Source organism: Astyanax mexicanus, chromosome 12 (genome assembly GCF_023375975.1).
Source record: "Astyanax mexicanus isolate ESR-SI-001 chromosome 12, AstMex3_surface, whole genome shotgun sequence".
Classification (NCBI taxonomy): Eukaryota; Metazoa; Chordata; class Actinopteri; order Characiformes; family Acestrorhamphidae; genus Astyanax; species Astyanax mexicanus.
In genome coordinates, this window is record NC_064419.1 from 5549871 (window position 1) to 5562707 (window position 12837).

Below are 12837 nucleotides of genomic sequence, written 5' to 3' on the forward strand. Positions count from 1 at the left end.
AAATAAAACATAAAAAAACAAAATGACTTTTATCCAGCTAAAATAAACAATAATGTTATATGGAGAAAAAAATTGAAATCAAATGAATCTGCTTATTTATGTATTGATTTTACGTATATACACACACACAGACACACTTTAGAGTGTCAGCTTTTCAGAATATCAGGGTGTCTATAACGGCACTACATTTCCCATGATCCCTTGCTGTACCACAAAGACTGCTGGGTACGCAGTTCAGACGTCCTACTGCTGTTTTTGTTATTTGAGGGTTTTTTTTACTACTGAGGAGCGTTATGAAAGAAATGTGAATTAAAACTTGGTTAATTCGGTTTAAAATCGCTGTAAAAGTGACGCGTTTTCTTTTAGTTTTGTTTGTAGTCGTTAGAAAGCGTGGAAAAGCCTTAAGGAGTCCTTAAAAGGGCAACAACAGCAACAGCGGGCGGACGAGCGAGCGGCGGTGGGGCCCACACGCCTTTCTCTTCAGACGCTGCTCTAAAGCGGTACAGACTTAATTTTATGGATCTCGTCCTAGCGTCAAAATGTTTTTGATTACTCCATTAATGGTAATTAATGGGGAATATATTTGTAAACAGTGTAAATATAACAGTCAGAGATTAACGTTACTCCTTGGTTACCCGAAGGCTTCCCTAACTTTAATTCAGAGCTCAGTTCAGTCTATTAATTGAGTTTTAAACACAGTTAAGCCCCTTCAGGTGTTTGTGTTTAAGGACCAGAGCGCGCGCATGTTAATAATGAGGTAAATTAGCTTAAACACGAACACCTGAAGGGCTAAACTTTGTTTAAAACTTAATAAACACGTAATCCTCACATTAATTAACTAACTACATGTAGAAACCTGTGAAATTAACAACGTAACTTATACCGGTTCTGTCGAGTTGTCCTCTTTGTCAAACCGTGCTACCCCAGTAACGTTAGTATTTAATTTTTAAAAAATATAAAATTACCACAGAAAGCACAATATTAGAAACCTTATTAGAAAATACTCTCAGCAGAAGCCTAAGTAGGATATGTGGATAGGCTTAATCACTTAATCAGGTTAAGTTTATGTATTTAGGTAAAAGTTATGGTCATGTACTTAGAAACCGTTTTTATAGTTTTATTATTTTATTATTATTTTAACTGCTAATTACAGCGTTTTTTTAACATGCAAGCAGGTTGTTTGATGCTCTGAATAAAAAAACCTGAGGAATTATCATGTAAAACATGAAAACATATGAAAAAAAGTTTGTTTGGCGCATGCGCATTCTCGTAAAGAAGCACATGAACATGGATAGCAAAACTCTACAGAACCGCTCTGTTGCCAGATTGGGATGTTTTAATGCTAAATGTCGAGTTGTGTATGAAATTTACTGGAGACAAAGCTTTTAGTCCTGCTGATGGAAAATTTGAATAAGCTGTGGTTGTGTTGGTTATTATGTAACTTTATTTGTGTTTACTTATTTTATTGCTTGCAGGTTTATTTATCATTGGTTCTTTTGCCCTTTCATACAATACACAAAACACACATGCAGATAAAATCATGTTACATGTAGTTTTTTGTAAACGTGTTACCCAGTGACTTGGTTTTATCTGAACACCAATGTAACAATCTGGCAACCCTGATGGCTCGATGCCGCTCTGTTTGTTTGTTTGGCTGTCTGTTGCTTAGTAGCGAGACTCGCAATGCATTTTGGGACACATTTAGGTCATTGTGCACTATGGGAGTTTATAGTGCCCTAAAAATCATGCTCCAATTCCACTTTATGATTCGAAAACTCACAATGCTTTTTTTTTTACCACTGTGTAACTGGCACCGTTCTGGTTCATGAACTTAATTGGAACCAGAAACGTTAATTTGCAGTGGGAACCGAAGAATACTAGGTTCTTCAGCGAGAACCTAATGATATCTGTAGGCGTGTCTGTTTGTACAGCAGCTCTGCAATGCCCTCTGTTGATAACGTATGATGGGACGTTTTAACATTTCCAAACGTGGGCTAGTTTGCTGAAAAGTACCATGGTTCTTATAACCCCCAACGGAACTGGTTCAAGAACCAAAGTTCTTTTGGTGGAAAAGAGCTATCAGAGAAAAATGGCAGACGTATTCAATAGTACCCAAATAGTAAATATGAAGCAATTTCCAACATAGCCACGAACTTCAAAGCAGTGTATCAAAACACTGTGTTTCAAATGAATTAATTCAGTTAGAATCTAAGTTTGATTTAGTTTGATATCACTCGTCTGGGACTCACCTCCACTAACACTTTTGACACTACATGCAATCACATCTGTACTGTAGCTTCAAATAGTCTAGTATAAAGTCTTCCAGTGGACAGTAGAGACAGTTATTCCAACAAAAGTGGGATAAACAATTTTTTACTTTTTCTACATGCCAATCTGCATCAATTTTTTTCTATTTTTTCTACAGTGTTTCTGCAGCGAGTTGTTTTTCTTCCCACTTGTTGTCATGGCGTCTCTTAAGGAAGCTGTGCGTAGACAGAGGCGTAGGGAACTGGACGCCAAGAGGGGCAAATCTCGGATAAGACTCGGTTCCTGTCTGGAGAACTGGGACAAACTGAGGAAAACACTGGGGTTCTCTCTTCATTCAGAACTTGCCCAGTATCTACTAGACAGGTGTGTATATTAGTGCGTCTTAAAAAAAATGGGTGTATATATGTTAGCGTTTGTTTCTTTTATTGTTGATGATTATGGCTTACAGCCAATGAAAACCCAAAAATCAGTCTCTCAGAAAATGATAGAATATTATATAAAATTTGTATATTGGTACTTTTGGCAGTGTGGGCAGAGTGCCAAGTCCTGCTGGAAAATGAAATCTGCATTTCCATAAAAGTTGTCAGTAGAGGGAAGCATGAAGGGCTGTAAGATTTTGTGAGAAATCAAAACTGCACTGACTTTAGACTTGATGATAAAACACAGTGGATCAACACCAGCAGATGACACGTCTCTCCAAACCATCACTGATCATCAGTAAATTTTACATTTCATTCGTAAATCAAGGGATCAGAGTCTGGAGGAAGAGTGGAGAGACACACAGTCCAAACTGCTTGAGGTCTAGTGTGAAGTTTCCACCAATCAGTGATGGTTTGGAGAGATATCATTACCACCTACTGCACTCCACTGTATCCACTATGTCCACTGTGCGTCATAATGCCCTCTATGACTGACTTCCCCAAATATGCAAAATAAAATATGCCAATGATGAGATTTGATATGACAGATAATACGTTGCTACGATAATGAAGATTTTTGGTCACTTTACTTCAATTCCCCCTTCTTACAATCCTGAAACATGGAAGTTCTGACCACTGTGAGAGTAACTGGTTTCTCTGACTATTCTTTTCTACTTCTCTTTCTACAGCTACTTCTCCAAAATGTGCAGCAGGTGTTCAGGTATGGTCACTGTGGTTTTGTCTTACTTAATTTATGATTGAAATCGTAAACCACTGAGTCATTAATCAAATTATAGCTTGAATGTGTTTTTTATCAAATTAATTAATAGCTTTAGTTGATGTTTGGTTTTATTGCCCATGTCTGCACTGATGTTTAAACAATCATATACCCATGAGAATTTGCCTTGAATGCATGGAGATTTTGTTAACAACTGTACAAAGACATTTATTCCAAATATACTGCACTTACATTCCTACTCAAATCTGTTTATCTCTGTCTTAATCTCTGAAGGTGATGGGGATGCAGTGGCCCAAACAGTTCTTTCCACCACTGCAGCTTCTCTTCAACAACTCATCCGTCTGGTCCACAGCCACAGTCAGCACTGCCCATTACCACCGATCCTCATACAAGCAGATCATAAAGCCTCGATACCAAGCTATGCTAGTGACTTAAAACAGGCTGGAAATAAAGGCATTGCGCAAGGGGGCCCTACAGGTGTTCCACAGCCTGGCCTTAAACCCACCTTATATGCTGACCCTCAAGCTTTTATACTAGCTGACCCTAAAGGCTTAACACATGCTGGCCCTCCAGGTGTTTCACAGGCTGGCCCTAAAGGCTGCACACGGCCTGGCTTTAAACCCTCCTTACATGCTGACCCTCAAAGTTGTTTACTAGCTGGCCCTACAGGCGTGACACAGGCTGGCCCTACAGGTGTTACACAGGCTTGCCTTAAACCCTCCTTTCCTGCTGACCCTCAAGATTCTTTACTAGCTGGTCCTCAAGGCCTAACACAGGCTGCCCGTACAGGTGTTGCACAGGCTGGCCCTACAGGTGTTACACAGGCTGGCCTTAAATCCACCTTACATGCTGACCCTCAAGGACTTATACTAGCCAGTCCTCAAGGCTTAACACAGGCTGATCCTACAGGTGTTACACAGGCTGGCCCTACAGGTGTTACACAGGCTGGCCCTAAAGGCTGCACATGGCCTGGCCTTAAACCCTCCTTTTCTATTGACCCTCAAGGTTTTATACTAGATGGTCCTAAAGGCTTAACACAGGCTGGCCCTAAAGGCTGCACAAAACCTGGCCTTAAACCCTCCTTATGTGTTGACCCTCAAGCTTTAGTTCTAGAGCCTAGAGGCTTAACACAGACTGGCCCTAAAGGCTCCATAGAAACTAAATCCATATCATCCTTAAATTGTGCCTCTAAATCCCCCATGCAGGCTGACTCTGAAGGCTCCATGCATGGTAAACCTAGATCCTCCATAAAACCTGGCCCTATAGGCATCATACAGATTGGCCCTAAAGGCTCCAAAGAGGCCGACCTTGAAGGCTTCTTACAGGCAGACCCTAAATCCTTCATACAGGCTAACCCTAAGGACTTAATACAGACAGATACTAGCAAATCTGCACCAACTGAGACTTCCTTACAGGCACAGATGTGTCTGAAGCTCACCTGTGAGGCAGGGCATGTGTTCACATGGTGTCTGATGCAGACTGTGTTGGAAATAGAGGACACAGAAGAAGGAGAGAGGGAAAATGTTGAAGAAGAACAAGAAAAAGAAGAAGCTGATCACCCAGCTCAGAAAAATGTTAGGAAACATAAGATGAGAGGAGCAAAAGAGGGAAGAACATTGTGTAAAAGGCAAGAGGTGGCTTCAGGTAGAAGGACGAGGAGTGGCAGGAGGACCTTAAAATCTGTGGAGACTGAAAAGACCAAAGAATCCAGAGAGCAGGAGGTGCAAGGAGGTGATGTTCCAGACTGCTCTGGAGAAGACGAGGAACCAGGTAAGAGATTTGTGGAGTTTTCTTAAAATTTAAGGATCTTTTGGGTAAAGTTGCTGTAGCTTAAACAAACTTCCTGTTAAATAATATACAGATGCAGAGGAGGAAGATCACATCAGCTTAGAGGAAGCAAGTGATGCTGTGACTGCTGATGTGCAGTACCCAAGGTACTGGTTAATTCAGTCATATTTGATTGTCTTTGGTTTTCCAACATCATTTTATAATATCATACACATACAGGGGTGTGAACAAGTATTTGCCCTCTACAGATTAAAGATCTTTTGTTTTTGCTTTTTATCATACTGATATTTTTATTGATTATCAAACAACTTTAATATCAGATAAAAGATGACCTGACTAAATATAAAAATGACTTTTTAAATTATAATTTTATTTATTAATAGATTAATTAATCTAAAACCTAAACCTAACCACCCTTGGTGGCAACAACTGCAATCAAGCTTATAAGTGCTGAACTTAAGAGTTAATTGTGTTTCTTATTTGAGTAATATTCTAATCCATATTATGTCAAAAACTACTCAAATAAGTTAAGAGTAGATCAGTCAATACGAAACATTTCAAGAATTTTTAAATATCCTCAAGTGCAGTCACTGCAAAGACCATCAAAACATTATGACGATGAAACTGGCACTCATCAGGATCACCCCTGGAAAGGAAGAGCAACAGGACAGGATAAGTTAATCAGAGTTACCAGCCTCAGAAACCACAAGTTAACAGCTCCCCAGATAAGAGCATCTAAATGCTTCTTCACAGAGTATTTTGGTTTGTTTAACACTATTTTTAAGTCACTACATGATTCCTTATGTGTTCCTTCATAATCTCGATGACGGTACTGATTCACAATGTAGGAAAAAACAAAAAATAAAAATATTAAAAGTTTTGACTCTTTTTTTAACTCAATATCAGTGTACTAAAGATCAGTGATAAAATATATAACATTCATCCAAACTCCTAATCTATTTTTGTCCCACAGCACTCCACCTGCCAGCAACGAGATGAATAATGAAAATATTGAAAATGAAAACCAAAGCCTTGCTGATAGGTCTGAATTTTGTGTAATATCTTCTACATATAAATTTAACTATACATTAAATTGCCCTTTAAAAAATGTTTTACGCTTTTTCTTTCTTCCAGAGGAAAAACCCAAAGTGCAGCACCAAAGCCAACCAGGAGGCGGAGACAAAGGAGAGAAGATTCACCTGAAACAAAGAAAGCAGACAGTACGAGACCAGAGAGGAGAAAAAGGAACAACAGGTGGGTTTGGATGCTTTCACATACACCATATCACCCCTTCTAATCAGTGCTTGAATAATTCAGCTACTAAACGTTGCCTCCATTGCTGACACAGTTGTGCAAATCCACACACACAACCTGTTTAATCCCTGTAAGGTATTAAAACCCCCCAGCTAGCTCTGGATGGATGGAGCTCCATCGAGTATTTTTTAGAATGTGTTGGGGAGTTCACAGCAGTGCTCTTAGTGTTTCTAATTGAAAGTTATATATATATATATATATATATATATATATATATATATATATATATATACTTAATTTCAAAAGAGATGATGAACAATGTCCCAATACTTTTGGCAGTGTTTGTTGATTATAACATGATTAACTCTTTACTTTTCAGGCCTCAGTCAGTAAAAGATGACGTCTCACAGATTTGTGGCAAGAGAAAAAGGTTGGTAACCTCTATTGAATATACGTTTTCCCATATATATTTTGCTATTTATAGGTATATGTTTAATTAAAATGAACATTGTTGTTTTATTCTATAAACTACAGACAACATTTCTTCCAAATTCCAAATAAAAATATTATCATTTATTTGCAGAAAATAAGAAATGGTTAAAATAACAAAAAAGATACAGAGCTTTTAGACCTCAAATAATGCAAAAAAAAAAGAAAAATACGAAAAAGTTTATATTCATAAAGTTTTAAGAGTTCAGAAATCCATATTTGGTAGAATAACCCTGTTTTTTAATCACAGTTTTCATGCATCTTGGCATCATATTCTCCTCCACCAGTCTTACACACTGCTTTTGGATAACTTTACACCACTCCTGGAAAAATTTAAGAAGTTCAGCTTGGTCTTTTGGACACTAATGTGGAACTGGGAATGTTAAATGCGTGCACAATTTTGGAAATGCAGTGTCCCATCCATTTGCACCCGCTATTATTCCAGATGGCACTCAAAATTTCCAGAATTTCCCTCTGGGATCAATAAAGTACCTACCTACCTTCCTTGTCCCACAAGACGGCACCTCACAATTCATACAGGTGTGCTTTTTCCCAAGTCATCCTAAGCCTAACGTTCCACTTCATGATCAATTATCATACTGGTGTCCCATGACATTGGACTTTTTGTTTTACAGAAAAGAAGCTCCAAAACTCATTTTACCCTGTGAGTTTGACGGCTGCTGGAAAATCTTTTCCAGTCGTCAGTATCTCAATGTGAGTATCATTGTTCAATTTATACATTTTACCTTCTGCACAAGCCGTAGTACTACCACCACCATGTTTCACAGAGGTGAGAAGGTGCAGGTGCAGCATTTCGCTGCTGTATGCAGTTAGACTGCGGGTCATGTAATCAGCCTGTCTGTGTTCAGCACCACATGAAGTACCAACACGTCCAGCAGAAAACCTTCATCTGCTCACATCCCTCCTGTGGAAAATCATTTAACTTCAACAAGCACCTAAAGGAGCACGAGAAGCTGCACAGCGGTGAGTAGGAGAGTTACACTCAGCAATGTACAGGTCTGGAAAAAATGAAGATACCACTTCAGTTTCTGAATCAGTTTCTCTGATTTTGTTATTTATAGATATATGTTTGAGTAAAATGATCATTGTTGTTTTATTCTATAAACTACAGACAACATTTCTCCCAATGGCTGAAATAACAAAAAAAAAGATGCAGAGCTTTCATCTTGGCATCATGTTCTCCTCCACCAGTCTTATACACTGCTTTTGGATAACTTTATGCTGCTTTACTCCTGCTGCAAAAATTCAAGCAGTTCAGTTTGGTTTGATGGCTTGTGATCATCTATCTTCCTCTTGATTATATAGGTTTTCAATTTGGGAAAATCAAAGAAAATCATAATTTTTTAGTGGTCTATTATTTTTTCCAGAGCTGTATATGCAGATTCCAGTTGTTATTGTTTTTGCAATAATTTTATTCTATATTACTATAGCATTAATAAGCAACTGCACAGTCATCGTGATGCAGCTTGCTTTATACAAATGGAACATTCGCACTAATAATAATAATAATAAGAAGAAAAAGAAATGAATCCAGATATTAAAGCTGCTGTTCAGTGAGTGATTGATTACTGACTGGGGGTCTGTGCTGATGTTCTGTCAGATCAGAGGGACTACATCTGTGAGTTCTGCGCTCGCGCTTTCAGAACCAGCAGCAACCTGAGCATCCACCGCCGAATCCACACTGGAGAGAAACCATTGCAGTAAGAGAACACACACAAACACACACCAAGGCCAACAGTCTAGCAACACCCCACCGATCACTTGGAATACCATGGCAACCACCTACCAACTTCATACCAACCCCCTAGCAGCACTGTAATCTAGCAACACCCTAGCAACCACTTGGGATACCATAGGAACCACCTTACAACACCACACAAGCACTAGTAATATTATACCAACTGCCTAACAGCACCATAGCATCTATATGTGATACCATAGTAGCCACCTAGCCACACCATACTGTAGTAACCATTAAGCAACACCAAAGCAACCCACTGAGCAACCCCATAGCAACAGTCTAGCAAAATGTTAGCAACCACTTGGGATATCTTAGCAATTACCTAACAACACCATAGTAACAGTATAGCAACACCCTAGCAACCGCCTTCCAACACCATACAACCAATTAGAATATCATAGCAACTACCTAACAACACCATAGCAACAGTGAAGCAACACCCTAGCACCCACTTGGGATCCCATATCAACCACCTAGCAACATCATAGAAATGCCCTAGCAACCACTTGGGATACCATAGGAACCACGTTACAAAACCACAGAACCACTAGTAATGTCATAACAATTACCTAACATCATGCTATCAACCATTGGGATACCATAGCAACCACCTTACAACACCATAAACTAATTGGAATATTACAACAATCACCTATCACAATAGCAACCCCTGAGTAACACCCAGGCAACCACTTGGGATACAATAGCAACCATCAAACTGCACCATACAACCAATTGAAATGTCATACCAATGACTTAACAGCACCATAACATCTATGTGTGATACCATAGTAACCACATAGAAACCATTTGGAATACCTTATTAACCACCTAGCAACACCATAGCAACCACTTGGCGAAACTGTAGCAACAGCCTACCAACACCCAAGCAATGACGAAGCAACATCAAAGTTACAACCTATGTGGGATGTAATAGCAATTACTATGCAACACCATAAGGACATCATGGAGGACCATATGACATATGAACCACCTAGCAACACCCTAGCAACCACAGTATGTAATTTTAAAATATGGAATAACCATGAAACTAAAAAAAACAAGGAAAGAAAGTCTTGAAGGTGTATCGTCATTTCAGTTCTACACAGATCGCCATGTTATTTTAGAGCAGGGGTGTCCAAACTACGGCCCGTGGGCCATTTGTGGCCCGTTTCCTTTTTTGGAGCGGCCCGCAAGGTATTTTAGAAATAGAATGAAAGTTGGCCCGCTGTTAAGCAGGTTTTTATAATGTGAGATTCAAAGATTGAACGCTAGGTGTCAGAAACGGGCCAAAGAGTCGGAGAGGGTGCGCATTTCTAGTGCAGAAAATCGGGGCAAAGAGTCTAAAAGCGGAGAGAGTGTGCATTTCTAGCGAAGAAAAACGGGCCAAAGAGTCTAAAAGCGGAGAGAGTGTGCATTTCTAGCGCAGAAAAACGGGCCAAAGTGTCTAAAAGCAGAGAGGGTGCGCATTTATAGCGCAGAGAAACGGACCAGAGTCTAAAAGCGGAGAGGGTGTGCAGTTTTAGCGCAGAAAAACGGGGTAAAGAGTCTAAAAGCAGAGAGAGTGTGCATTTCTAGCGCAGAAAAACGGGGCAAAGAGTCTAAAAGCGGAGAGAGTGTGCATTCCTAGCGCAGAAAAACAGGGCAAAGAGTCTAAAAGCAGAGAGAGTGCGCATTTCTAGCGCAGAAAACGGGGCAAAAGAGTCTAAAAGCGGAGAGGGTGCGCATTTCTAGCTCAGAAAAACGGGGCAAAGAGTCTAAAAGCAGAGAGAGTGCGCATTTCTAGCGCAGAAAAACGGGGCAAAAGAGTCTAAAAGCGGAGAGGGTGCACATTTCTAGCGCAGAAAAACGGGGCAAAAGAGTCTAAAAGCGGAGAGAGTGCGCATTTCTAGCGCAGAAAAATGGGGCAAAGAGTCTAAAAGCGGAGAGGGTGCGCATTTCTAGCGCAGAAAAACAGGGCAAAGAGTCTAAAAGTTGCCGTAATTAAGGAGTTTAATATTAAGAGACATCATGAAATTAAACATCAATTTGAAAAATCTTAGTTTACACAACACTGTCAAAGATAAAGATAGTTAGTCAAGTAAAATGTTGTGTAAATGAAATAATCAGGGTAAAAAAGTATTATTTAAAGTGGTATATTTCATTATTTGTTTTATTACAGAATGTGACCCGTGACTTCAAATATATTTCACCTTCTGGCCCCCAACAAAAAAGTTTGGACACCCCTGATTTAGAGCATTTCTTTTTCTGGTATGCTTTTTATGTTTTTTGAAGATACCTGTTTTTCATTGGACAGCAACGATACACAGTAAGCGTAACTCAGCAGTGTGTGTGTGTGTGCGTGTGATTACTCTCAGGTGTGAGGTGTGTGGTTACACCTGTCGGCAGAAGGCGTCTCTGAACTGGCACATGAGGAAGCACGATGCTGAGAGCAGCTACCAGTTCCCGTGTGAGATCTGCGGCCGTCGATTTGAGAAACGAGACAACGTTATAGCGCATCAGAGCAAGAGTCACCCGGAACACCTGACCTCCAGCATGGACACGCCCAGCATGAAGCCCACACAAGATGATCCAGATACCATCAAACCTTCTATAAACCCTACAAGCACTGAACATGACCTCTGATGCACTGGAAGGCTGTTTTAAATATGGCGGAACCATGCTGGCTTTCGAATGTTCTGCATGCTACACTTCATCAAGAGGGGTGTGAAGTGGAACTGTGTTCTCCAAGGAAATGTAGGTCAATTCTGTACCAGAAAGAAATGGCAGAACTGACATCACCAACATAATCAACCAACATCAGTGTCTGGTTAATGAGGCTCTTGTGAGGCTGAATGCAATAAAAAAATCAATCTTAACAGCAATGTTCCAAAATATTATGAAAAGAATTTCCAGAACAATAAAGACTTCAATAAAGCAGGAAAAGATACAAACTCACTACTAATACTAGTGCATCTCAAAAAATAAGAATATCATTGAAAAGTATATTATATAGATGTATTACACACAGAGTGATCAATTTTAAATGTTTATTACTTTTATTGTTAATAATTATGGCTTACAGTAGGGGTGGGCGATATGGCACTAAAATAATATGACGATATTTCATGGTATTATTGCGATAATGATACTCTTTTTTTTTTCAAGAATACACTACTGCAACAAAATGAAAATTTCATTTTATTATTGCATACGATTTATGTCACACCCCTACCTGAGAAAAAAAAAAAAATACAAGAATTTTATCTGATTTGTAACATCTGAGTCAATGATCCAGAATGTCATGATGACTTATAATGCACTCTAAATATCTCCATGTATCCAGGATTAAAGTAAAATAAATGATACTGGACAGATATAATCTGTCTCTAGTAGATATATAAAGGAAAATGAAAAAGTACCCTGATGTAATAAGTGGAGGTGAGTGAAATGGCACGATATTTTTAGAGTATAATATCGTTCACGATATTTTAAAAATGTTGGTTATATTATCACGTATGATATGATATGGCACACCCCTAGCTTACAGCCAATAAATAAAAAAAAATCAGTCTCTCAGAAAATTTTAATATTATATAAGACCGGTTAGTACTTTTGGCAGTGTGGGCAGTGTGCCAAGTCCTGCTGGAAAATGAAATCCGCATCTCCATAAACATTGTCAGATGAAGGAATTGATAATAAAACACAGTGGATCAACACCAGCAGATGACATGTCTCTCCAAACCATCACTGATCATCAGTAAATTTTTCATTTGTAAATCAAGGGAGCAGAGTCTGGAGGAAGAGTGGAGAGACACACAGTCCAAACTGCTCGAGGTCTAGTGTGAAGTTTCCACCAATCAGTGATGGTTTGGAAAAAGAGACATGTCATCTGCTGGTGTGTGTCACAATTCGTCACTGAATTGAATGAAATCCAATTCTCCAATGATTCATTTTAAAAGAAACAATGAACACTGAGGTGTCCCAATACTTTTGTCTATAGAGTAAATGGACAATGGGGTCATTTTAACATTAACTGAATTGAATATCAGCACTGCAGGGCTGCTCGCTTGAATATCTGACCCAAATTAATAATTTAAAACGCAATACCAAGCTGTTAATTCAGTCATTATTAATGA

At 39.1% G+C, this 12837-nt stretch overlaps 1 protein-coding gene across 6 annotated transcripts; it reads left to right on the forward strand.

The window, feature by feature from the left end:
• Nucleotides 1–124: 124 nt before the first annotated feature.
• znf692 (zinc finger protein 692) lies at nucleotides 125–12384 on the forward strand. Of its 6 annotated transcripts, none has more exons than XR_007441412.1 (13): nucleotides 127–500; nucleotides 2426–2631; nucleotides 3377–3408; nucleotides 3700–5196; nucleotides 5288–5360; nucleotides 6188–6256; nucleotides 6349–6468; nucleotides 6848–6898; nucleotides 7593–7671; nucleotides 7827–7941; nucleotides 8579–8678; nucleotides 10881–10969; nucleotides 11077–11162. XR_007441412.1 is itself a non-coding variant. In XM_049485796.1 (13 exons), exons 2-13 carry the CDS (start codon nucleotides 2465–2467, stop codon nucleotides 11342–11344), a joined length of 2451 nt encoding a protein of 816 aa, XP_049341753.1. In that variant the 5' UTR covers nucleotides 131–500; nucleotides 2426–2464; the 3' UTR covers nucleotides 11345–12384. The 6 variants fall into 6 exon arrangements, 4 of the variants coding, with proteins under 4 accessions (XP_049341755.1, XP_022525919.2, XP_049341753.1 ...); XM_049485796.1 differs by lacking the exon at nucleotides 10881–10969 and having other exon boundaries at nucleotides 131–500; nucleotides 3700–4215; nucleotides 4336–5196; nucleotides 11077–12384; XM_049485797.1 differs by lacking the exon at nucleotides 10881–10969 and having other exon boundaries at nucleotides 131–500; nucleotides 3700–4215; nucleotides 4360–5196; nucleotides 11077–12384.
• Nucleotides 12385–12837: the final 453 nt, after the last annotated feature.

Excerpts from the sequence above, each read along its gene's own strand:
- znf692 (XM_022670198.2), top strand. The coding sequence starts at position 2,465 with ATGGCGTCTCTTAAGGAAGCTGTGCGTAGACAGAGGCGTAGGGAACTG. Across the intron at positions 5,197-5,287 it reads TGGAGAAGACGAGGAACCAG|ATGCAGAGGAGGAAGATCAC; the intron begins GTAAGAGATTTG and ends AATAATATACAG. Across the intron at positions 7,942-8,578 it reads GCACGAGAAGCTGCACAGCG|ATCAGAGGGACTACATCTGT; the intron begins GTGAGTAGGAGA and ends ATGTTCTGTCAG.